Below are 24,282 nucleotides of genomic sequence, written 5' to 3' on the forward strand. Positions count from 1 at the left end.
CCCCCATTCCCAGGACTTTCTTTTTTTTTTTTTTTTTCTGCATAGTTGATTCTTCACATTCCCAGTACTTTCTCCAGCTGTTCTCAGGTGCTTGTTCTAGGTAAGTGTCAATTTGCAAAGGAAATCCAGTTGGGATCTTGACTGGAATGACTGGTATTTAGTCTTCCCATTTTATTTTCTACCTAGTTAGTATTTGTACACAGAGTTGATTTGTTGATAATTTGTTTTGTCCCCAGCCATGTTACTTACTTTTCTTCCAGTCCCTAGAGTTGTTTATGGGATGGAGCTTTAGCCTCTGTTGCTTCCCCTATGGCAGAAGCTGGAGTCAGGGTGGAGACCAGGGTGCTATTGGCAAATCACTGAGCCAAGTAGAATCTCCATCCATATCAATGTGTCTCTTTCTCTTTGTCCCAGTAGTGCCCCTCCACTGTTCAACAGTACCCAGGGAACCCTGGCCAGCCTGTCACTGGCCTTTACACCTAGGGCACTGGTGGACTTCAGGCCCTTATATTTGCCACCAGCTAACTGTGCTTCAGCCAGCCTGGCTCATGGGTCTGGTTTTTCTGATCTGGAGGATTTACTGGAGCCCTGTTGGGGCATCCTATCCTCGTATATCCCAAGAGGTCCCTCCTTTGCTCGTGTGTTTAATTGTGGTAGAGTCATGTGCACACTGCCTCTCTCACATGGATCCCAACTGCACCACATTCTGTGCCATTTTCTCAAAGTTTCTCAGCCACTGATGGCACTCTAATTGTTTGCCAGCACTAACAGATATTTCCCCCTTTCTTCCATTTTATTGGTCATTTCAGTTAGGACCAAGGTAAAGTAAACATGGGGGCTCAGATGTCAGCATCAGGAAACACAAGTATGTCCAGCATGCAGATGTGGAACGGCCTACACTAGTAAGAGGCAAGGTGACAGAAACAAGGGCATTCACTCCAACTTAGTTATGAGATATTAAGACCAGGTGAGCTGGCCCTTAGGCAGAGTTCTCGCTTCCTTTACTAGAGATCTGCCTTTTTTGCTCCCCAAAATATTTTGCCTTCATGGTGAAAACTTATTTTGGTAGATAGTCTGTTCTTCGATAAAAGCAGGCAACACTTTGATAAAAGTCTGTAAGACTTATTTACATAAAGTATGCAAAGGTAAGAAAAAACAATGTTATTAATATCAACAGGAAATGGAGAAGGTAATGCCAGCGTCTGTGGAAACAGGCTGTTTGAACCTTGAAGACTAGGTATTTGGAATTGGAGGTATTGGAGGCCAACCTGGCCCTGGTGACTCTCCAACTGCTTGTGTAGGGGAACAACATGAGAACCTTGCTATTAATAGTATGTATAGGCAGAGGCACAAAGGAAAGTGATGGAGAAGTTGCTAGAGAATGGAGAGCTAATCTTAAAAATAGAGGCTTTTAAGTCCAACACAGTGGCATGCACCTGTGATCCCAGCTACTCAGAAGACCAAGGCAGGAGGATCACTTGAGCCCAGGAGATCGAGTGTAGCCTGGGCAACATAGTAAGACCCCATCTCTCGGCCGGGCGCGGTGGCTCACGCCTGTAATCCTAGCACTCTGGGAGGCCGAGGTGGGCGGATCGTTTGAGCTCAGGAGTTCGAGACCAGCCTGAGCAAGAACGAGACCCCACCTCTACTAAAAAATAGAAAGAAATTATATGGACAGCTAAAAATATATATAGAAAAAATTAGCCGGGCATGGTGGCGCATGCCTGTAGTCCCAGCTACTTGGGAGGCTGAGACAGGAGGATCGCTTGAGCTCAGGAGTTTGAGGTTGCTGTGAGCTAGGCTGACGCCACGGCACTCACTCTAGCCTGGGCAACAGAGTGAGACTCTGTCTCAAAAAAAAAAAAAAAAAAAAAAAAAAAGACCCCATCTCTCAAAAAATTTTTTTAAATAAATAAATAACTTTTTAAAAGTACAGGCTTTCCAGGAGAAAGATATTATTATTCAACTTACATGAAATGTCCAGAATAGGCTGATTCATAGAGACAAAAACAGATTAGTGTTTACCAGGGGCTCAGGGGAGTGGGAACGGAGAGCAACTGCTTAATGTAACAGGGTTTCCTTTGGAAGTTATAAAAATGTTCTGGAGCTAGATAGTGGTGATGGTTGCACAACATTGTGAATGTACTAAGTGCCACTAATAGATAAATTTTATATAATGTGCTATTTTATCATAATTTTAAAAAATGGTCAAATGTCCTCAGAATATTTAGCCAACAACCTTCCACTTGGCTAAATGCCTAGTCATTAAACTTCTTAAATTCCTTTCTGACTGTCATAGTTACTGTGTCCTGGGCTTGACATTCAGTTTGACATTTAGGTCAGCTTGGTCCAGTCTAGCATATATCACCATAGGTCCCCACATTGGCCTCTTTCTCAGACGAATAGCCCAGCTGCCTGTCAGGGCTCTGTGCCACAGCCAGACGGACTTGCTCGGAGACAGCTGTGTGGGCTCTGCGCACTGCCCAGGCATCACAAAACCTACCTTTATGATTTAGAGTAACTGGTGAAGTCACCTGCTGTTTTAATGGGGTTTTTAAAAAATTTAGATATAATTCATATCCCGTGAAATTCACTCAATTTATAAGGTGTACTATTCAGTGTCATTTAGTACATTCACAGTGTTGCACAACCATCACCTCTTTCCATTACATTTTTGTCACTCCAAAAAGAAACCCCAGACCCGTTAGCAGTCACTTCTTATTACCCGAAGCCCCTGGCAATGACTAATACACTGTCTGTCTCTGTGGATTTTGCTTATTCTGGATATTTCCTATGAATAGAATCATGTACTATGTGGTCCTTTGTGTCTGGCTTCTTTCACTAAACATAATGTCCTCAAGATTCATCCATGTTGTAGCATGTATCAGAATTTCCTTCTTTTTTGAGACTGAATAATCTTCCTTTGTATAGATAGACCACATTTTGTGTATGCATTCATCTGTCAGTTGACACTGCATTGCTTCTACCACTTGTCTATTGGGAATTGTGCTGCCATGAACATTGGCATACAAGTATCTGAGTTCCTGTTTTCAGGTTTTTTTGGGTGTATAGGAGTGGAATTGCTGGATCATGTAGTAACTCCATGTTTAACATTTTAAGAGACTACCAGACTGTTTTCTACAGCAGGAATTTTTTTTTTTTTTTTTTTTTTTTTTTTTTTTTTTGGAGACAAGGTCTCACTGTGTCGCCCAGGCTGTTCTCGAACTCCTGGGCTCAAGTGATCCTCCTGCCTTGGCCTCCTGAGTAGCCAGCATCACAGGCTCACCACTGTGCCTGGCAGGAATTTTTTTTAATGTGTTCTCTTTTTTTTACCCATGTGTGGTGGACTTGTTTAGATTTTCATTTTACATACCTATAAAAATGAGATTTACTGTATGTCACTGGTTGCCTTTATTTGGGGAAGAATCTGCTTTTGGTTGGCAAGAACTGTGTTTTATTTAGCTTTTCAAAACATAGATGGTTTCTTGCATTTTCTCAAAAGTGGAAGATTAAAAAATGGACTGTGAATTCAGAGCAGGGCGGCTGAAGCTCCGGCTCTACCATTGTAGCCTTCCAGCTGAACCCCAGTCCCTTCTCCCCAGAGACCACTGAGACTCTTCCAGTGCCAGTTTGATTTCTCAGATTTTCAAAGGGCTGCTGGTGGTGTCTCACGATGCTGCAGCCTTTATTTATTTGTGCAGAGAAGCCTCCTTCATTCTGAGATTCTGTAGCTTATACTGGAAGTAGAAAGAATTGGAAGCACCAAGTGAATGACACTTTCAGATGGAAGCAGCCAGTGCAAGGGGCTAATTCTCTCCTCTGGTCCCAGACTGTTTATCTGGGGGGAAGTAGCTGCTACCCTGCCCTTGGATCGGGCTTTGCTTTTTTTTTTTTTGAGACAGAGTCTCACTCTGTTGCCCGGGCTAGAGTGAGTGCCGTGGAGTCAGCCTAGCTCACAGCAACCTCAAACTCCTGGGCTCAAGAGATCCTCCTGCCTCAGCCTCCCGAGTAGCTGGGACTACAGATGTGAGCCACTATGCCCGGCTAATTTTTTGTTTCTATTTTTAGTTGACTGGCTAATTTTTTCTATTTTTCAGTAGAGATGGGGTTTCGCTCTTGCTCAGGCTGGTCTCGAACTCCTGAGCTCAAGCGATCCTCCCACCTTGGCCTCCCAGACTGCTAAGATTACAGGTGTGAGCCACTGCGCTCCGCCTAGATTGGCTCTTTATGTGGTGCCATGGAGTAATTGGAAATGAAAGGTGCTGAAAAATGCCATCTCCTGAAATTGGCCTAATGCAAACATGAGTGAAATTAGGAAAGGTCAAGATATTGCTGAGGCTCTGGAAGTTTCTCTGAAGCTCACTCCAGGGGGAAGGGAGGGGGCTGGATTCCAGTTCAAGTGAAAAATACCTTTCATCTGCTGCTTTCTAGGCTTTTCTTTTTTTTTTTAACCTGAAAACCTCCAGGATTAGGTGGTTATTCCTCAACTGCAGTTGTCTGGCCAGTCACACCTGCCATCTGTTGCTTGCATCCCTGTAATGTGTGGGAGCCTTGGGTCAAATGAGCACCAGATACAGCCTCCTGAGACTGCCTTGTGGGCATTTTGGGGCAGGATTATTGTAGGTTACTTTCATCATGAAAACGCAGGCAGTTCTCACAGTTAAACCCCTCAGGGTGGCTGGGCAGGGTGGCTCATGCCTGTAATCCTAGCACTCTGGGAGGCTGAGGCAGGAGGATCGCTTGAGCTCAGGAGTTCGAGACCAGCCTGAGCAAGAGCGAGACCCTGTCTCTACTTAAAAAATAGAAAGAAATTAGCTGGACAACTAAAAAATATATGCATATAAAATTAGCAGGGCATGGTGGCGCATGCCTGTAGTCCCAGCTACTCGGGAGAATGAGGCAGTAGGATTGCTTGAGCCCAGGAGTTTGAGGTTGCTGTGAGCTAGGCAGATGCCACGGCACCATAGCCTGGGCAACAGAGTGACTCTGTCTCAAAATAAAAAAAAAAAAGTACAAAAAAAAAGTATAAACCCCTCAGGGTATAATGATTTGGCCTGAAAACAAGATTCCTGCAACTCTGATTTTCCTTGCTAGATCAAATGAAGGATTTGATCTAATGTTTGCCTTCTAGCAGTAAAATCACTGAATGACATTTTATTACTGAAGAGCCTTACCTCATGTTTTGTAGATACTTAAAATTTGTAAAGACCTTTCTGCTTCAATGTGATATGTGCATTCCTGGAAAAAAAATCTCATGTTCTGTAAATTATACAATAAAAATACGAGTTTTTGTAGGAAAAACTGGGGTGGGGTAGACTACTCCAAACCTATGTGGTGTGGTAACCAGAGCTCACTAATGAAACCCAGAACAATTCTGCTGAAAAGAACACCAGAGCACAATGAAGTCTCTGTTGACATTTGTCCCCAGCCTTGCTGCCGACCCTTTTGGCTGCAACCTGCGATTGTGCTCCAGGTCTTTGATGCCAGTCGCTCAGGTACAAATGAGCTGTTTGGGTCCTAGGCAAGGCCATCTTTGGCAATGCTTTTTTAAACACACAGGAAATATCTTTATACCTTCTTCATTCACACTCACAGCTTCACCGTATAGGTGTAACATTGTGGAAAGCATTGTGGTTACTTGAGCCACTAAAAGAAGGCATTTCCTCAAGGTTTCCGGCTTTTTCCTCTTTATGTATTTGTGTAACATGGAGCCTTTCTCTTTAATAAAAAGCTTGCCTGCCACTGCTTCAAAATATTACTGTCAGTAAGCACAGCTTCAAATTATATTGGTGTCATCCCTGCCTTTTTAAACATGTTCCCATATTGGCATCATATCTATCCCCCACACCCATTTAACATTTGAACATTAGTAGCAGTCATGGTGGTGTTTCACTCCTAAATATTTGAGCATCGCTTTCCTAAGAGCAGACAGTACAGTTGTGATACTCGGGAACCTATTCACATTTCTCCCAAATGCCCCATTAATGCCTTTTTTACTTACTGCCTTTGCACTGGAAATCCGGGATCACATGTTACGTTCAGTTTCACCTCTTCAGTCTCCTTTAATCGGGAACATTCCTCCAGGCACCCACCACCACCTTTTGTTTTCTCTTGTCTCCGGCTGTCTAGAAGAGTCCAGGCCCATTGTTATGTGGAATGTCCCTCTCTTTGGACTCTTCTGGCTGTTTCCTCATGGTGTGCTTCAGTTACCCCTTCCTGGTTACTAGTTCATCTCAGGCAGTACTTTGAGAGGCCAGAGCTCAGTTTGATGGCCTATTAAGGTGGTACCTGCCAAATTTCTCCACAGAAAGGGACCCCATTTTTTCCCATGCTCCGTAGCCCACGTACTCCTTACTTTCCTGCCAGCTTGTGTGTATCTTGTCTAGTGTCTTCTGGATGTTCAGTCCAGCATTTTCAGTTGTTTCAGAAGGAGGCATGTCTGTATACCTGACTGCCACATTGCTGGAAGTCATCCATCGTCCTAGTGTAACCATCCTCCATACTGCTGCCCCCGTGATGCCGAGGCCCTCGGTGACCTCCGCTGCCTCATCTCCAAACCACCAGTGTCCAACAGGCCAGCATTCATTCTCAAACTTATCGTTTGTTTATTCACTTATTCGGAGCCTGCTTGCTTTCAGTCACCCTTGTTTGCAGGAAGCTTATGGTCAAAGGCATATAGCTATCAAAAGAAGCACGTGTGGCACAGTATCTGTGTTGTGGTTATTCATTTGGCATATATTGAGTGTTTTTCCTGTACCTGGCATTGTGCATCGAGGGGGGAGATGGGGGTTGGCACGCACAGGGGTATATTCTAAGTACACTGGTAGCCTTAGGGCGCTCTGGTTTATAGAGCAGGGAGGGAAGGGAGAGAGAAGAGGCAGAAGCAGGGAAGTCTTCTCAGAAGTGCCATCTTAACTGAACCTAGAAGAGGAAAGTTCTCCCAAGTAAAGGGGGGAGGGGCAAGGGCTCCAGGCCCAGAGCTGCTGATGACACAGGGTGGGCATCATTGGTTACTTTTCCTTCTAGGAAGGAGCGTCACAGTGGTGATCGGTTAGGAACGATAACCATTTTGATATTGTTGCCTCTGCCCATCTGGCGTGGCATGCCCAAGCCCTCCTTGCCAGCCTATGGAACTCCAGCCCACACACTCCTGTTAATTATCCCCGTCTCTGCTTCCACTCTGCCTGGAACAAGCTGTTTTTAGGGGGAGGGTGTTACTATTTCTTTGTTACCTATTTGTACCCACTACCAAATTGAGCTCTGGAAGGTGGAAGAATGATGCTAATTCAGCCCGTAGCTTCCTAGCTCCTGGCGGGAGCTGGCTCAGAACAGAGGCAGTGTGAACATACATGCGTGTTGTGACTCGACAGTGAATTGAGATAAGTTCCTTTGTCTAGTTCAACTTCAGTTTTTTCCATCTGTAACACTCAAGAGTTGAATAGGTGGTTTTTCTGAGGATACTCCCAACTCTAAAATGTATGAACTTGTGAACTAAGTGTTCTGTTTTCTTCATAATCATCTTGAGATCATGTGTGGCTATGTACATGTGTTGTGTGTGGTCTGATTAGAGGGAGGATGAAGAGGGGTGTTTGGTTTCTTTGAAACAAATCTTGTGTTTCAGCAAATGCCATAGACCCCCTGGGGAGACAGCCTTGGGGAGCGCCTGCAGTGAAGGCCCATGAAGGTGGGCCACGGGTAAATTCATTGGGATTACCTGTTTTGTATCATTTTTACCTCCACTGCACACTCAGCAGAATCCAGGCTTCACTATGGGCGTTTATTATTTGTTTTTAAATGTAGAAGTAGCAGTCAGAAAATAAAGTAATAAATACCTGCGTGCTCTTCATTTCACAGAATTAAAAATCACCATATTATATTTGCTTCAAGTAATTTCAATTTGAAAGAACTAGAATGTTACAGATAGTTAAAGGCCTCTTATTCCCCATCTTCAGTGCTATTAAAAGCTCATTTTGCACTTAAAAATAGTTAAAAAGGTAAACTTTGTATTGTATATTTTACCACAATAAAAAACCTAAAAAAAACAAAACCAAAAACAAAAAAACCAGACAAACAGTTAGTTTAGGCCCAAGTCAGAGTCTAAGCACAGCTGAGTTTCCCCTGCTTATGGGTAAGAGCTGAAAACCTGTTTTCTCTCCTTGACCTTCTACCCATCATTGTGGTTATAACACACCACCCACCCACTCCTCGTCCAGTCTTCCCCTTCTCAGTCAGTGGCACCTGCTGTCCTCCCAGGCTTTGGAAGTGGTCCCTAACTCACCCCTGGCCCTCACCCCCACACCAGTCCACTGGCGAGCTTGGTCACTTCACCTAGACAGGTCCCAAATCTGCTGCCCCCACCCTGAGCGGTGCCCAGACTGCTGCTAGAAGCTTCTCACAGGTCCTCCCTGTTTTCCTCTTGCACTCCCCTGGCTTTCTGGCACCACAAGATGCCCCAGAACCAGAATCACCCATTTCTCCTAGGAGCCAGTCTGGTGTATTTACTGCCCTTGGAGTGTCATTGTTGGCCTTAAAATATGTCATACTGTGGGTGTCCAGAGCACTGTGGTCAAAAGTCATTTGAAATAAATCTTTTGTCTGTGGTATGTTGTCAGTTTGATACACAATTAAACTCTTCTGTTTCTGTTTGCAGTCAATGTAATGGGGGTTTGTTGCTTTTTGTTTTAATTTTATTTTCAGTTTTGTAAACATTTATGTGATTCAGTAGTCAAAATTACACTCAGAGGCATGTTTCACTAGGTCTAGGTCTCGCTCCTGTGCCTGTACCTCGTCTTGTTCCTGCCCACGCCATGCAGGGCACCACTTTCGCTAGTCCTGCTATGTCCCTCCTTAATCCTCCTTTCTCGCAGAAAAAGTAGCATACAATACACGGTTTTTGCGCTTTGCTCTTCTCACTGGAAATCACTCCACAGCAGTTCTTAGAGCTCTTCTTTAGTCCCTTTGTAGCTTCACAGTACTCCAGTGTGTGGGTGTACCATAGTTTATTCAAGAAGTCCCCTGACAACGGGATCTGAGGCGTCTGCAGCCTTCGGCTAGTAAAAATAATGCTATAGTGAATAACATCATGCATATATTGTTTGGCATTTCCAGGGGTGTGTCTTCAGCAGAGATTTCTGGAAGGCATTCCTTTGGTCATGTGGTTTGTACTTGACCTCGTGGTGGTCAAGATATCTGGGAATACAAATGAGAGTTTCGAAGAGGCCAGACCTTTCCCATTTGTCCAGTGTTTTTCTCTGACTTCAGGACTGTCCAGGTTCCAAGGAGCGGCCTGGCATTAAGCAGTGCTGAGAGAGATTGTGTGGAAGTGGTGATTCCTGTCTGTCTGCAACTCTGGCCTTTCTCTCGGCCCATTCTGCTGGAGAGCTCCCCTTCTTTCCTCCTTTATAGGCGGGATGCCTAGTGGGCCAGTCCTGAAGGCTGAAGGGGTGGGCTGCAGGCCACACCTAGCTTTCCAGGGTTCTTCCTCATTTCCCATTAAGAACCCTAAGACTCAGATATTTGAAAAGTGAGCTCTGTGCCAGAAGAGATTAGAAACTCCCCCTTTACAGCGAGAAAAGGTACCCTGTGGGCTGTGGGATGCATCTGTGTGTGGAACAGCTCTAGGTGACCCCGGCAGCCACGCTCTGACTAAATTGCTGGAGGAAGATACAGGATAGGGAGGAACTCAGGCAAGTCATAGTGAGGCCGAGATGTTCCATCTATTCTAGGACCTTGTCATTAGACTAGAGCCTCTCCTCCCTCCCCAAACCTGACGTGACAGTTCTAGAAAGGTGTATTCTCATAGCTTCTGAGTCCTGGACCCAACGAGCCTTTGATAACTCACCCACCTCACTGGAGTCCTGGTTGCCCGACGGTGCTTGCCAGTGCGTGCCATGGTGCTTTCCTTGCACAGTCTCCACGGTGTAGACAGGGCAGTGACCGGCACTGACCGCCATGTGGGACAGGGGAGTTGTGGGGCTGAGAACACAGAGGACAGGAATAATTATGCCTTTTCCAAAATGAGCTAACTAAGGGACTAGCAGGCAGCCGTTTCTTTCCAAGGCTCCCTTGGCCTGGCGCACAGCTAAGAGCTGCAGGTGGTGGCAGTGTTGCTGAGGCTCTGCAGTCCTAGGGGGTCTCGACGTGGCATACTCAGATGGGTCACTAGAACATCTTGGCCAGACGCTGATCCTGGGGCCTGGGGCCTCACAGTGGCCATATCTGAAATACACAAGGAAGGGACCCTACTAGGCTAAACCAATGTGTAGAGAAGGAGCTGCTTCTGTCAGCATAGAAGAACAGGGAAGTGTCCCACCGTGGAATGGGGTGGGTGCTCTTCTGCGCCAGCAGGAAGGGCACACATGGCTCTGCCGAGACCACACCTTTTTCCTTGCCCTTCCCTCCAAGTCTGCTATGGCTAAGGCTGTTCCTGTAAGAGAACGTCTCGTGACAAACATTCACACAACCTGGAATCGCTTCTCTAATCACATCAGAACCCTGGGCAGCAGTTCCTGGTTGCCTGAGCTAGCTAGTATTTATATAGTGCCTCCGTGCCTTTTCTCCCGTCATTCTCACAGTATAAGGATGCCTCTGGGATGAGTTACCCCTTGTCGAGATGAGGAAACTAAGGCACAGAATGCTAGGGCATTTGCGCAGCCCTAGCATTTTTGGGAAGTGGCAAAGCCAGGGTTTGAGCTCACGTTGGCTGGCTCCAAACCTGTTTGTTCTTTCCATGACACTGCACTGTGTGCCACCTCACAAGTGGGTAGTGCTAGACCATGTTCCATCAGTAAGTTGTAATGTGCCTCAGTGAGCACAAATTTGATAGATGTGTTAACACATTTGAGTAAACCGAAAATGTACCCAAGCCTGGGCCTTCATGAAGGGGACTCCCACTCCCATTTTGGGTGGGCAGCTCCCTTTCTCCAGTTGTCAGCTGTTAAGCCCAGAGGCCCTTAGGGTGTGACTCAGAAAGTGGCCTCCGCCAGGTGGTATGCTGACAAGCCACACAGTGTTTCTACTCAGAAGAAAGACACCTATACAGGTCACTCACTCCTTGCCGATTCAGGTCAAAACCACCGGCAAAGAAATCCTTAAAGAAATCTTTGGGCCCCATTGTCCTGGGGAAGGGCATCAGGACCTGAGCATACAGTGGCCTGGGGCCTTGCGTGTGGTGGGGTGCCCAAGCCTGCCCTTGCTCGCTTTTTCTGCAGCCTGATGTGTTTTCTGTGGTACTTACATATTTGTTTAACACTTCAGGGAAGAAAAGTCAGAAGACCAGGACCTCCAGGGCCTCAAGGACAAACCTCTAAAGTTTAAAAAAGTGAAGAAAGATAAGAAAGAAGACAAAGAGGGCAAGCATGAGCCTCTGCAGCCATCAGCCCACCATTCTGCTGAGCCAGCAGAGGCAGGCAAAGCAGAGACATCAGAAGGGTCAGGTTCTGCCCCAGCCGTGCCAGAAGCTTCTGCCTCCCCCAAACAGCGGCGCTCCATCATTCGTGACCGGGGACCCATGTATGACGACCCCACCCTGCCTGAAGGTTGGACACGAAAACTTAAGCAAAGGAAGTCTGGCCGCTCCGCTGGGAAGTATGATGTATATTTGATCAAGTAAGTAAGGGTAACTCCTGTCTCTTCAGGGCGGGGAGAGCTGGCTGGCTGGGAGGTCAGGGACAGTGATGCCTTGGACGGATAGCTCTTTGCTGCTCATTAATCAGGAAAATGCATGTGCTTAACCCTACCTGGAGGGGACATAAATAATGACTCCAAGACCAGGTATGCTCGGGATGACTGTGTACGGAGGTCACTGCCCTGAGTGGGGAGTTCTTGGGATAGCAAGCCCTTTGCCCTCTCCACACCTTAAGTCCTTGTCTGGAGATGGAATAGCAGTAGAATCTACACTGATTTTGTTTTCCTCTGCATATCGATGTTAAAAAAGGTGCGTTCTCTAACGGCCTCTGAGAAGAGACAGACAAGTTCCATGTGCCTTTCCAACTGTCCCTTTTGTATTTGTCTGGCTTTGGACGGACAGCTGGGCATTTCCTATTGAAGCAGAGTGACCGTAACTTCCAGGGGCAGAGGCTCAGAGGAGTGGTGAAGAAGCACATGTCAGTTCAGCCCCTTAAATGATCCCAAAAAGGTTAGCAATTTTCAAAAGACATTTGCGGACAGCCTCATTTTAATTCCACAGTTCTGAGAAGGTTGAGCAAAGCATTATCTGTTGAAACCAATTCCCAGAGAGGCTGAGCACCAGGCCTAAGTTCAGATACAGGAATATTCTGGTGGCGGATCAGGCCCAGGCACCAATCAGCAGAATGGCCCCCAGCCTGATGGGCTCCAATTATATTGGGCCAGGCCCCTTTGGTTGCTGGATTGTGGAGCGGCCTGGGAGGGCCAGAGCAGTGGCCTTGGTGACAGCAGGTCCTTGGAGGGCATCCAGACAACAGCTGTTGAGCAGCCAGCACCCAGCTGTTTTCAGCATCGGAGCAGGCCACGCAGGTGCCCACTTCCACCAGGCGACCTGATTCCTGCCCATGCTGCATTGCTTCACGTATAACCCTGGCTGTCCCCTCTTTAGCTCATCCTGGCTTTTCCTAAATATGACTCTCATTCAGTAGTAATGTCTGTCAGAGAGTTGGTCACCACCATCTGCTCTGCCCCATTTCTGACATTGCCGTGGAAAGCTTCTAATTGTTCTTTGTGTCTCTCCATTTATTCCCACAGTCCCCAGGGAAAAGCCTTTCGCTCTAAAGTGGAGTTGATTGCGTACTTCGAAAAGGTAGGCGACACATCCCTGGACCCTAATGATTTTGACTTCACGGTAACTGGGAGAGGGAGCCCCTCCCGGCGAGAGCAGAAACCACCTAAGAAGCCCAAATCTCCCAAAGCTCCAGGAACTGGCAGAGGTCGGGGACGCCCCAAAGGGAGTGGCACCACGAGACCCAAGGCGGCAGCGTCAGAGGGCGTACAGGTGAAAAGGGTCCTGGAGAAAAGTCCTGGGAAGCTCCTCGTCAAGATGCCTTTTCAAGCTTCACCAGGGGGCAAGGCTGAGGGGGGTGGGGCCACCACGTCTGCCCAGGTCATGGTGATCAAACGCCCTGGCAGGAAGCGAAAAGCCGAGGCTGACCCCCAGGCCATTCCCAAGAAACGGGGCCGAAAGCCAGGGAGTGTGGTGGCGGCCGCTGCTGCCGAGGCCAAGAAGAAAGCCGTGAAGGAGTCTTCCATCCGGTCCGTGCAGGAGACCGTACTCCCCATCAAGAAGCGCAAGACCCGGGAGACAGTTAGCATCGAGGTCAAGGAGGTAGTGAAGCCCCTGCTAGTGTCCACTCTTGGTGAGAAGAGCGGGAAGGGACTGAAGACCTGCAAGAGCCCCGGGCGGAAAAGCAAGGAGAGCAGCCCCAAGGGGCGCAGCAGCAGCAGCGCCTCCTCGCCCCCCAAGAAGGAGCACCACCATCATCACCACCACTCAGAGTCCCCAAAGGCCCCTGCGCCACTGCTCCCGCCCCTGCCTCCACCCCCACCCGAGCCCGAGAGCTCCGAGGACCCCACCAGCCCCCCTGAGCCCCAGGACTTGAGCAGCAGCGTCTGCAAAGAGGAGAAGATGCCCAGAGGAGGCTCACTGGAGAGCGACGGCTGCCCCAAGGAGCCAGCTAAGACTCAGCCCGCGGTCGCTACTGCCGCCACGGCCGCAGAAAAGTACAAACACCGAGGGGAGGGAGAGCGCAAAGACATTGTTTCATCCTCCATGCCAAGGCCAAACAGAGAGGAGCCTGTGGACAGCCGGACGCCCGTGACCGAGAGAGTTAGCTGACTTTACACAGAGCGGATTGCAAAGCAAACCAACAAGAATAAAGGCAGCTGTTGTCTCTTCTCCTTATGGGTAGGGCTCTGACAAAGCTTCCCGATTAACTGAAATAAAAAATATTTTTTTTTCTTTCAGTAAACTTAGAGTTTCGTGGCTTCAGGGTGGGAGTAGTTGGAGCATTGGGGATGTTTTTCTTACCGACAAGCACAGTCAGGTTGAAGACCTAACCAGGGCCAGAAGTAGCTTTGCACTTTTCTAAACTAGGCTCCTTCAACAAGGCTTGCTGCAGATACTACTGACCAGACAAGCTGTTGACCAGGCACCTCCCCTCCCACCCAAACCTTTCTCCCATGTGGTCATTAGGGACAGAGAGCAGTTGAGAGGACACTCCCATTTTTGGTGCCATTGGTGCCCTGCCTACAGCTCCCCCAGCTCCCCTCACCTCCCCCACTCCCAACCACGTTGGGACAGGGAGGTGTGAGGCAGGAGAGACAGTTGGATTCTTTAGAGACGCTGACGGAGATGGCCAGTGGCTATGGCCAATGTGATCCCACCTGTGGTGGCACGAGTCTGGCCCCACACCAGCCCCAATTCACAACTGACAAGGACATTTCACAGGACAGGAAAATGGCACCTGTCTGCTCCAGTTCTGGCGTGGCTAGGAGGGAGTCATCCCTTGAACTGCTGAGGGTAGACTGGCCTGAGCCACAGGAGAGGATGGCCCAGGGTGAGGTGGCATCACCCATTCTCAAGGGACGTCCTCCAGTGGGTGTCGCTAGAGAGGCCATGGAGGCAGCAGGACAAGGCGTAGACAAGCTGGCTCAGGGTTGGGGCCGGGCTGAGCTCTGTGAGGCAAGAGGGATTCCTAATCTCTCGAAGCAGTCTGTGACTGGTAGTTAGGGACTTAGTGGACAGGGCAGGGGGCAAAGGGGGAGGAGAGGAAAATGTTCTTCCAGTTACTTTCCAATTCTACTCCTTTAGGGACAGCTTAGAATTATTTGCACTATTGAGTCTTCATGTTCCCACTTCAAAACAAACAGATGCTCTGAGAGCAAACTGGCTTGAATTGGTGACACTTTGTCCCTCAAGCCACCAGACGTGACGGTGTTCAGAACTACCTGGATCTGTATATACCTGCGCTTGTTTTAAAGTGGGCTCAGCACATAGGGTTCCCACGAAGCTCCGAAACTCTAAGTGTTTGCTGCAATTTTATAAGGACTTCCTGATTGGTTTCTCTCCTCCCCTTCCATCTCTGCCTTTCTTTCATTTCATCCTTTCCTTTCTTCCCCTTCCTCCCAGTTCATCCTTTCTGTTCCAGGCAGCCGCAGTGCCCAACCATATACCAAGCTGGCAATTGTCAGCTCCAGCCCCTAGAACTCTCCCTGCCCTTTGCCGTCCTGCTGCCAGTACCAGCCCCACCCTGTTCCGAGCCCTGAGGAAGCCTTGGGCTCTGCTGAGTCCAACCTGGCCTCTCTGTGAAGAGCAAGAGAGCAACGAGGTCTTGCTTTCCTACGTAGCCCCCTCTTCCCTGGTAAGAAAAAAGCAAAAGGCTTTTTAGACCCTTCTGAACAAGGAGCCTTTTCACGCTTCTACTCTAGAGAAGTGGGCTGGAGAAGCTGGGCCAGATTGGGTAGCTGAGGAAAGCACAGGGGACCCCAGTGGCCTGCCAGAGTCATCAAGTGGCCCAGCAGGGACTCCCTTCCACCTTCACATTGGCCTCACCCAGAGTCTAGCGTAGTGCAGCAGGACAAGTGGACCCCAGAACCCGAGCCAGGACCAGCACCTGGGCCCCCAGCCCCTCCTCTGCTCCTCCTTTTCTAATGGAAATGTTTGGCTTTTGCTCACTGGAGACTGGGTGGGGCCAGAAAACCAGGCACTTCAGTATCTGGTCCATGGGTGTGGTGTGGGGTTTAGAGGGTTGGGCTTGCTGTGGGTTTTTAACTGATGAATTTTCATTTGGGATCCCATCTTTTTAACCTCTGTTCAGGAAGTCCTTATCTAGCTGCATATCTTCATCATATTGGTATATCCTTTTCTGTGTTTACAGAGATGTCTCTTATATCTAAATCTGTCCAACTGAGAAGTACCTTAACAAAGTAGCAAATGAGACAGCAGTCTTATGCTTCCAGAAACACCCACAGGCATGTCCCATGTGAGCTGCTGCCATGAACTGTCAAGTGCGTGTTGTCTTGTGTATTTCAGTTATTGTCCCCTGGCTTCCTTACTACGGTGTAATCATGAAGGAGTGAAACATCATAGAAACTGTCTAGCACTTCCTTGCCAGTCTTTAGTGATCAGGAACCATAGTTGACAGTTCCAATCAGTAGCTTAAGAAAAAAACGTGTTTGTCTCCTCTGGAATGGTTAGAAGTGAGGGAGTTTGCCCCATTCTGTTTGTAGAGTCTCATAGTTAGACTTTCTAGCATATATGTATCCATTTCCTTATGCTGTAAAAGCAAGTCCTGCAACCAAACTCCCATCAGCCCGATCCCTGAGCCCTTCTACCCGCTCTGCTGTTGACCTCCCGCTTCACTTCTGACTCCTCCCCAGGAAGGGAAGGGGGGTCAGAGGAGCAGGCGAGTCCTTCGGAACTCCTCTTCCTCCAAGGACAAAAGGCTCCTGTCCCCGCAGTGGCCTCGCACTCCCAGCACCCCCAAAGGACACCTATCATGCAAGTGCGGCATCCAGCCAGGTTGTCACTGAGAAGATGTTGGTTTTGGTCAGTCGGGTTTTATGCATTACATTTAGTCCAGTGAAATGTGGCTCCTGGACCTGCTGTGAGGAGCTGGCTTCTTCGTCGGCTGCGTATGAGCTGGTCCTGGTAAGAGGAGTGCAGGGGCCCACCAGGCTCCCCTGCCGCCCATGACAGTTCATTCAAGGGCTGATTGGGCATCTGTGGTTGGGAACACAGCATTTGAAGTGTCGTTTTCTTTCGATTGGGCCCCACCTGCAGCTCCCTCTCTCCCCACTGCCTTTCCTTAGAGTTCCTTCCAAGGCTGCAGGTGGTGCCTGAGGCTCCTTAGGGTCTTCTCTCTTCCCCCCCCCCTTTCTTCCGCATTCCCTCTTCTTCCCCCAAATAAAGGCAGCACGGTTTATCACCCTGGCAGGCAGGGGCCCTGCAGGTCCCATGCTGCCCCTGCCTCGGGGTCAGGTTGACAGGAGGTTAAAGGGAAAGCCTTAAGCCACAGGATTCTCACCAGCTGTGTTGGGCCGAGTTTTGGGGTGTGACCTCAACTTTGTCTGTACTTGAACACTATGAAGATTGGGAGGCACTTTCCAGTGAAGTTGTGAAGAGTACAGGAATGAACTGACCAACGGCTTTCAAATACCCATGGGGCTAGGTCATTAAGGTCACATCCACAGTCTCCCTCACCCTTGTTCTAGTTGTTAGCTACTACCTCCTCTCCTGACAGAAGACTGTATGTCCTCAAGCTCCTCCCAGGTATGCACATCCCGGCCCTGCCCTGCCTGTTGGTGGGCTTGTCATAACCAGTGAAATTGCCGGCCTTGACAATGCAATGAGCTGGGGACCCTTCACCATAGCCAGGCTCTAGTACAGCTCCCTTCTGATGCTGTATTGCCATATCAAAAGGCACAGGGGACACCTAGAAATGCCACATCCCCCAGTCCATCAGTGCCAAACTAACCAGGGGCCCCAGCCTGTCAGCTAACTGGATAGTAGCAGCCCAGTACAGTCTGTTTGGTGGCATCATTCCAGGCCAGAGGCCACCAACAGTGGAAATGGGAACTGGAGCAGCCCCAGATTTTCACCTGCTTCTCTGCCCAGCTTGTCATTGCTGTGACAGAGATGATGAAAGAAGGTAATAACCAGAAACAAACTGCCAAGTTTGATGGGGAAGGGAGTTTCCTTAGCTGACAGGATCTCTGAATTTTCAACAACTTTTAGTAAGTGGCTCAAACCCAAGAGGGAGCAAAAGGATATCAACTGAATCCAGCAAGTGGGATCAGCTGGATTTTGTTTAGCCCAAGTGGAGCCTGACAGCTAGAGCTCTGTATCCCGTCTCTAACCACAGCCCCCTTTCCAGAGCATTCCAGCCAGGCTCTCTGGGCTGACTGGGCTGGGGGAAGTCACAGGCACCAGTCCTTTGAGAAGACCTTTGTGCATCAATTCTAGGCTGTGTTGTTGCCCCAAATTGATTTTCTGATTCGAGTTCACACCTACAGATCCTAGGACCAATGGCCTAGACTTCGGGGAATAAGCTGTTTCTAGAGCCCCTGGGGAGGATTGCATAGCAAGTCCCCCAAGTTCTTGCCATGGAACGGGCCTGGAGCACCTGCCACGGCACAGAAGCAGCAGCGTCCCGTGTCTGGGGCAAAGGCCTCTGCTCCCTCCGTGCCCTCTTCCTGCTCTGCCTCTCTGCTGTCCGCACCAGTGAACTAGCTCCACTCTGAAGGAATTTGTTGATTCTCTCCATTTTCGTGTCTTTCTTTTTTAGATACTGTATCAGTCGTTAGAAAAGGCATACATAGTCTAATTGTTATAAATCGCTAGGATACTGCCTCTCCCAGGGTCTAAAATTACATATTAAAGGGGGAAAAGTGAACACTAAAACTAGTTCTCAACAATTTAGAACGAAAACCTAGAAAACATTTGGCAGAAAATTACATTTTGATGTTTCTGAATGAATAAGAGCAAGCTTTTGCAAAAATGCTGATCTAAAAATACTTAGTGCTTGGCCTGAGATGTTTGGTGAGCGTTACACAGGCAAAGGCAAATCTAGCCTGAAGCCTCCTGTATCTGAGGAGGTGGAGGAACCAGGGGCCTCCTGAGACTTTGGGCCATTTTGTCATTGGAAAGCCAGTCTCTCCTTGGGTAACAGTCCCTGAGGACACAGCTTCTGACCCTGTCCTGTGTGGGTAGTATGAAGGTTAGCCTGGTCCCAAAGCTGCAAGAGCCCAGCTCTTGGTACGGAAAGCGGAGTGTTCACCAGTGACCCGGAAGGCCCAGCACCACCCTACTTCCTGCTCTCTTCTCATCTTGACAGCCTGCCCCCGCACCGATTTGTCAGGAAAACACCCAGGAAACTAGGAAGACAACCCTGCCTGTGGTGTGTGCCCTGCCCTTCCTCTGGGGCTGCCCCTTGCACATTCCTCCTGCTCCGCTCTCCGCTCTCCCTGGGTCTTGGGCCTCGGGGAACTGGCTGTGTGGCGCGCACCCTGGCGCTCCCCTCTCAACTGGCTCCTCACCCCAAGCCTCTCGCTGCCTCCCCAGCCACCCTGCCTGCCCCGTCGGGAGGCAGAGGGAGGACACCCCCCCACCAACTCTGCACAGGCAGAGCCCAGACCCTCACAGAAGGAAATCCCACCTTTGAATTGAAGAGCATTTGGGAAACTTGCAAATCGCTTTGCTCCCCAGCTGCCCCTTCTGCCTTACCTTTCATCAGGTCCTGCTCAGCAGCGAGAGCTCCTGCCCACCGATAGTCCCTCTCCGCAGTGTCTGTGTGTCAAGTGGCAAAGCTGTGCTTCTTGGTAACCCTGATTATACCCAGTAACTTACAGACTGTACGCATAGGCCTGCTTTGTCTCCTCTATCCCGGGCTTTTATTTGGCTTTTTAGTTTTGCTTTTAATTTTCCTGTCCCTTTTATTTAATGCACCGACTAGACACACAAAGCAGTTGAATTTTTATATATATATCTGTATATTGCACAATTATAAACTCATTTGCTTGTGGCTCCACACAAAACAAAGACCTGTTAAAATTATACCTGTTGCTTAATTACAATATTTCTGATAACCATAGCATAGGACAAGGGAAAATAAAAAAAGAAAAAAAAAAAGAAAAAAAACGACAAATCTGTCTGCTGGTCACTTCTTCTGTCCAAGCAGATCCGTGGTCTTTCCTCACTTCTTTCAAGGGCTTCCCTGTGCCAAGTGACGGAGGCTCCAGGCAGCATCCAGGTTTTGCACTCTCTTTCTCCTGTGCTTCTGAAAGAGGTCCCAAGATCCTGGGTGCAGGAAGGACAGTTCACCTCCGTGGGCAGGTGCAAGAGCACTCCCTTGTCCCACTGAAGTCCAGAATGTAGTCAGCACAGCCTGGTCCCCTTCCACCTCTGGGAGGGGGGAGCTGGAGTCCACTGGGGTGGCCTGACTCCCCCCAACCCCCTCTCAGGGACCAGGTCAGGGTGAGCCCATGTGAAGAAGTCGGCTAGCAGGCCTCCCTGCCAGTAGGGCTCGAAGCGGGGGTTGGAGGGGACATGGCAGGCCTGTCCTGTCTCTGAACCTGTGAGCTGCACCAGGTAGAACGCCAGGGACCCCAGAATCTCGTGCACCAGTCCAGTGAGTTCCTCCAGGAAGTAGTGAAGACTCAAGAAATGTCCCTTCTTCTCCCTCATCCTATGAGTAATTGCATTTGCTTTTGTAATTCTTAACGAGCAATATCTGCTGGAGAGTTTAGCTGTAACAGTTCTTTTTGATCTTTTTTTAAGTAATTAAAAACACCAAAAAAAAAAATCCAAAAACTTGTTCTTCCAAAGCAGAGAGCATTATAATCACCAGGGCCAAAAGCTTCCCTCCCTGCATTATTGCTTCTTCTGAGGCCTGAATCCAAATGAGACACGGTGGAGTGGCCAGGCTACCCTCAGGCCTCTTGGAGGACCAGGCCTGGGGCAGCCTCTGGGCCCACATCCCAGGGCCTACTCCATCATGCGTTCAGTATTAGCAGTGGGTCTCGATGTTCTTTCCCACCCAGCCTGGGGTGTGGGCAGAGGAGTCCGTTGCCGCTGATGTTTGGCCACTAACAGGTGGGTGTCCGCGTGTGTCCACGTGCGTGCTCTCTGACTGACGTGAAATCAGCGCCCGAGTTAGCCTCACCCGGTGACCTCTAGCCCCGCCCGGATGGAGCGGAGCCCACCCGGTTCAGTGTTTCTGGGGAGCTGGACGGTGGAGTGCAAAAGGCTTGCAGAACTTGAAGCCTGCTCCTTCCCTTGCTACCACGGCCTCCTTTTCCGTTTGATTTGTCACTGCTTCAATCAATAACAGCTGCTCCAGAGTCAGTAGTTGATGAATATATGACCAAATATCACCAGGACTGTTACTCAATGTGTGCCGAGCCCATTCCTTGTGCTGGGCTCCCCGTGTATCTGGACACTGTACCGTGTGCTGTGTTTGCTCTCCCTTTCCTTCCTCCTTTGCCCTTTCCTTGTCTTTCTGGGGTTTTTCTGTTTGGGTTTGGTTTGGTTTTTATTTCTCCTTTTGTGTTCCAAACATGAGGTTCTCTCTACTGGTCCTCTTAACTGTGGTGTTGAGGCTTATATTTGTGTAATTTTTGGTGGGTGAAAGGAACTTTGCTAAGTAAATCTCTTCTGTGTTTGAACTGAAGTCTGTATTGTAACCATGTTTAAAGTAATTGTTCCAGAGACAAATGCTTCTAGACACCTTTTCTTTACAAACAAAAGCATTTGGAGGGAGGGGGATGGTGACTGAGATGAGAGGGGAGAGCCGAAGCACTGATTCTGCCCACATCAGCCAGAAACCACCCAAAGAAGTTAAGCCCGGGAGCCCCATTCCGAGCGAACAGGAACAGACCGAATAGCTGATGTGTTGCCATTTTTGAAGTCAGAGCAAAACCAGTTTTGGTTCCGCCCAGTGAATTCCTTTTTGCCTCCCCTCCCCTGAAATCATTACTGTCATTCGTTATCTTTAAGGAAAGACAAGGTCGATCCTTTGAGGGGAGCCAGGAGGGGATATGTGTGCAGAGCTGACGTTGCCGAGGAGGGAGGGAGGATGGGGTGAGCGCCTGGCTGGTGCGCTCCACTGTGGGCACAGGTCAGACATATGTTGGCAGATAGATTGGCCTACTCCCCACCTGATGCAGCTCTTCCTGGACAGGGTGGGCATCCTCATCTCCAAGGCATGCCGCATGGGCATTACCACTGGAGACACTTCTGTCACACCCCACCCTGTCCCCCAGAGCACAACACTAACGTGACGTCTGTAGTCCCCATGATCCGGGGCGATAAAATGACGGTGGAGGGGCCTGCTCTCTTTTCGCTGTCATCCAGTCCCCAGCGAAATTTGGACATGAGAAACCCCCTTCCCTTTCTATGGCAAAAACAGATCCTTCTCAGAGAGGCCATTACCCTCATTAGACATTGTTTTGGGCTCCCGTAGTGCCTGATGGCCCCTCCTCTGAGAGGTGAGGACAGTCCTGACTGTAGTGAGCATTTGCACGTGGGGTGCAGTAGCTGGAGGAAATAGGCAGGGTGTCTGTCCCCTCCTGAGTCAAAGTCATGCACCCCTGTGCCAGCCTGGAGGTCAAGGTTTGTGGACAGTGCTGCCAGTGTCACAGGCCACCCTGTGCAGAAGGGAGCCGGCGCCAGCCCAGAAACCCATCTGAGGCTGGGAGAGGTGCGCTTGCGGCACGGGGAGAGGCCGGGACAGACTTAGCTGGAGATGTCTCTAAAAGCCCTCTATCGCATTCACCTTCAGTTTTTGTGTTTTGGGACAATTACTTTAGAAAATAAGTAGGTCGTTTTAAAAACAAAAATTATTGATTGCTTTTTTGTAGTGTTCAAAAAAAGGTTCTTTGTGTATAGCCAAATGACTGAAAGCACTGATATATTTAAAAACAAAAGGCAATTTATTAAGGAAATTTGTACCATTTCAGTAAACCTGTCTGAATGTACCTGTATACGTTTCAAAAACACCCCCCACTGAATCCCTGTAACCTATTTATTATATAAAGAGTTTGCCTTATAAATTTACATAAAAATGTCCGTTTGTGTCTTTTGTTGTAAAATCAAGTGATTTTTTCATAAGGTTCTTTTACTATTTGAAAAGATGGGCAGCACGCAGTTTTATTTTATTTTTGTAAGTTTTTTAATACATGTGAAAGCAAAGAATACTCAGCATGCCTTTCTAAGTGATGCGTTTGCACCTTTTGTTGGGAAGTACTGTATCCTGTGCTGTTAGCATTCTCGATAAATCTCTCTGTGAAAGTGACTCAAGGTCTGGGCTTTCATTATAAGATAGAAGTCTTCCCTCCAGCTCACATGACAGCACGGTGGTGTGTTTCCTCATTTGATCTGGCTGTCCCTGAACGCAGATAGGCACTTTCAGGACTGCCACGAGAGGAAAGGGAAGCCCGCTTCACACGCTGGCCTTGCTGGCACCTTCCTTGGCTTGCTCCAGCGTGTGGCAGGAAGGGCCTGGCATGAGTCTGCCTGCAGCACAACTTTCCTGTTGCTGACCTGTATGGTAAGGGCGCCTCCTGGGTCTGATGTGCCGTGGTGTTTTGAGACCCCCTAGGCCCTGGCTCCTCCTGTGTTCCGTGCTGGCAGAGACCCTCACGTGGCCTCTGCTGACTGCTAAGCTGGCTCCCTGAGCAGGCATGCTGACAGGTGGCCCAAAGGGAGACACGTTGTCCTGCCTTCCCATAAGGAGCTGCCTCACCAGGTTGGTACTGGGCTGGAGGAGAAAACTCCACCGGGCAGCAGGACTGTGGAGTAGTCCAGCTTCACGTGCAGATGTGGGCACACCTACTAGAAGGTGCTCTGAAGTGCTGGCCTTGAACGTTAAATGAAAGGGTTGAAGATTCAGCCTGTATTCATGGAGCATGTCTGTGCCGGGGCCGTTCCTGGAGCCGATGTTTGAGCGGTGTGCAAGTAGGACCAGGGCCCTGCTCCCACAGAGGTCAGCGTGTGTGTGAGTGATAATTTCAGATACTTGAGGTGGCACATCTCAGTAAGGGCTGTACCTGTGGGAAGCCACTGAGGCTTAGGACATAGCTGGCTGTCCCTTTGGGAGTGGCTGCAGCTTCAGGGAACAGGCTCCAACAGGGGCCGGCTGTGTGCCTTGGGCAGACCTCATTTCTAGTAACTAAGTCTCCGGGAGGACAGGTTGGGGCTGAGATGCCCCTTTGCCTTCAGGATCAAGAGGGCAAGGGGGACTGTTGGGGCAGGAGATCCGGCTGGAGAAACGAAACAGTCAGTCCCCATTGCCCCTCGGGGGTCTTTCTCTGTGCAGTGGGGGAGTCAGACAACTACAGGGGCTCAGGGCTCCAGCTCGAGAAGGATGTGCATGAGAGGAAGGGTGCAGGGGCTGCGGCAGCTGCCTGTGGGGCTTAGGACACCTTCACCACAGCTGCTCGAGCTCAGCCTTGTCAAACAAGAGCCAGGGGAGCAACCAGCGCGAACTCACGGCTGTTGGGGACGGCGTTCTTGGCACATTTGAGAATATCCTGGGGAGTTCTGAATGGCTTAAGGCCACTGATTTGTGCAGAGGGTGGGCTAGACATGAGGTGGGCAGGCAGGCGGTGCATCGTAACGCCCCTGTAAGGCAACACCAAAGGGCTGGGACTGCATAGGAGGGTGGTTTGATTTGGGCCTGAGGAAGACCATCTGGACAGAGACAACCAGGGACCCGTGTCAGGAAGGCAGCACGTTCACCAAGGTAAGACGCAGTGGTAAGGGCAGTGGGCCTGCGGGGAAGGGGCAGACTGCAAAGATGTTCCGCGGGATCA

The 24,282-nt window shown here is 49.2% G+C and overlaps 1 protein-coding gene across 1 annotated transcript in view; it reads left to right on the forward strand.

Moving 5' to 3' along the window:
- MECP2 (methyl-CpG binding protein 2) overlaps positions 1-13,860 on the forward strand; it is a 59,003-nt gene extending 45,143 nt beyond the window's left edge. The window contains exons 2-3 of the mRNA XM_069464357.1: positions 11,257-11,607; positions 12,721-13,860. Of these exons, the coding sequence (XP_069320458.1) occupies positions 11,257-11,607; positions 12,721-13,807 (1,438 nt within the window). The 3' untranslated portion in view covers positions 13,808-13,860. The remainder of the gene's footprint in view (positions 1-11,256; positions 11,608-12,720) is intronic.
- The last annotated feature ends 10,422 nt before the right edge of the window (positions 13,861-24,282 follow it).

This window comes from Eulemur rufifrons, chromosome 30, assembly GCF_041146395.1.
Source record: "Eulemur rufifrons isolate Redbay chromosome 30, OSU_ERuf_1, whole genome shotgun sequence".
NCBI classification, from domain to species: Eukaryota; Metazoa; Chordata; class Mammalia; order Primates; family Lemuridae; genus Eulemur; species Eulemur rufifrons.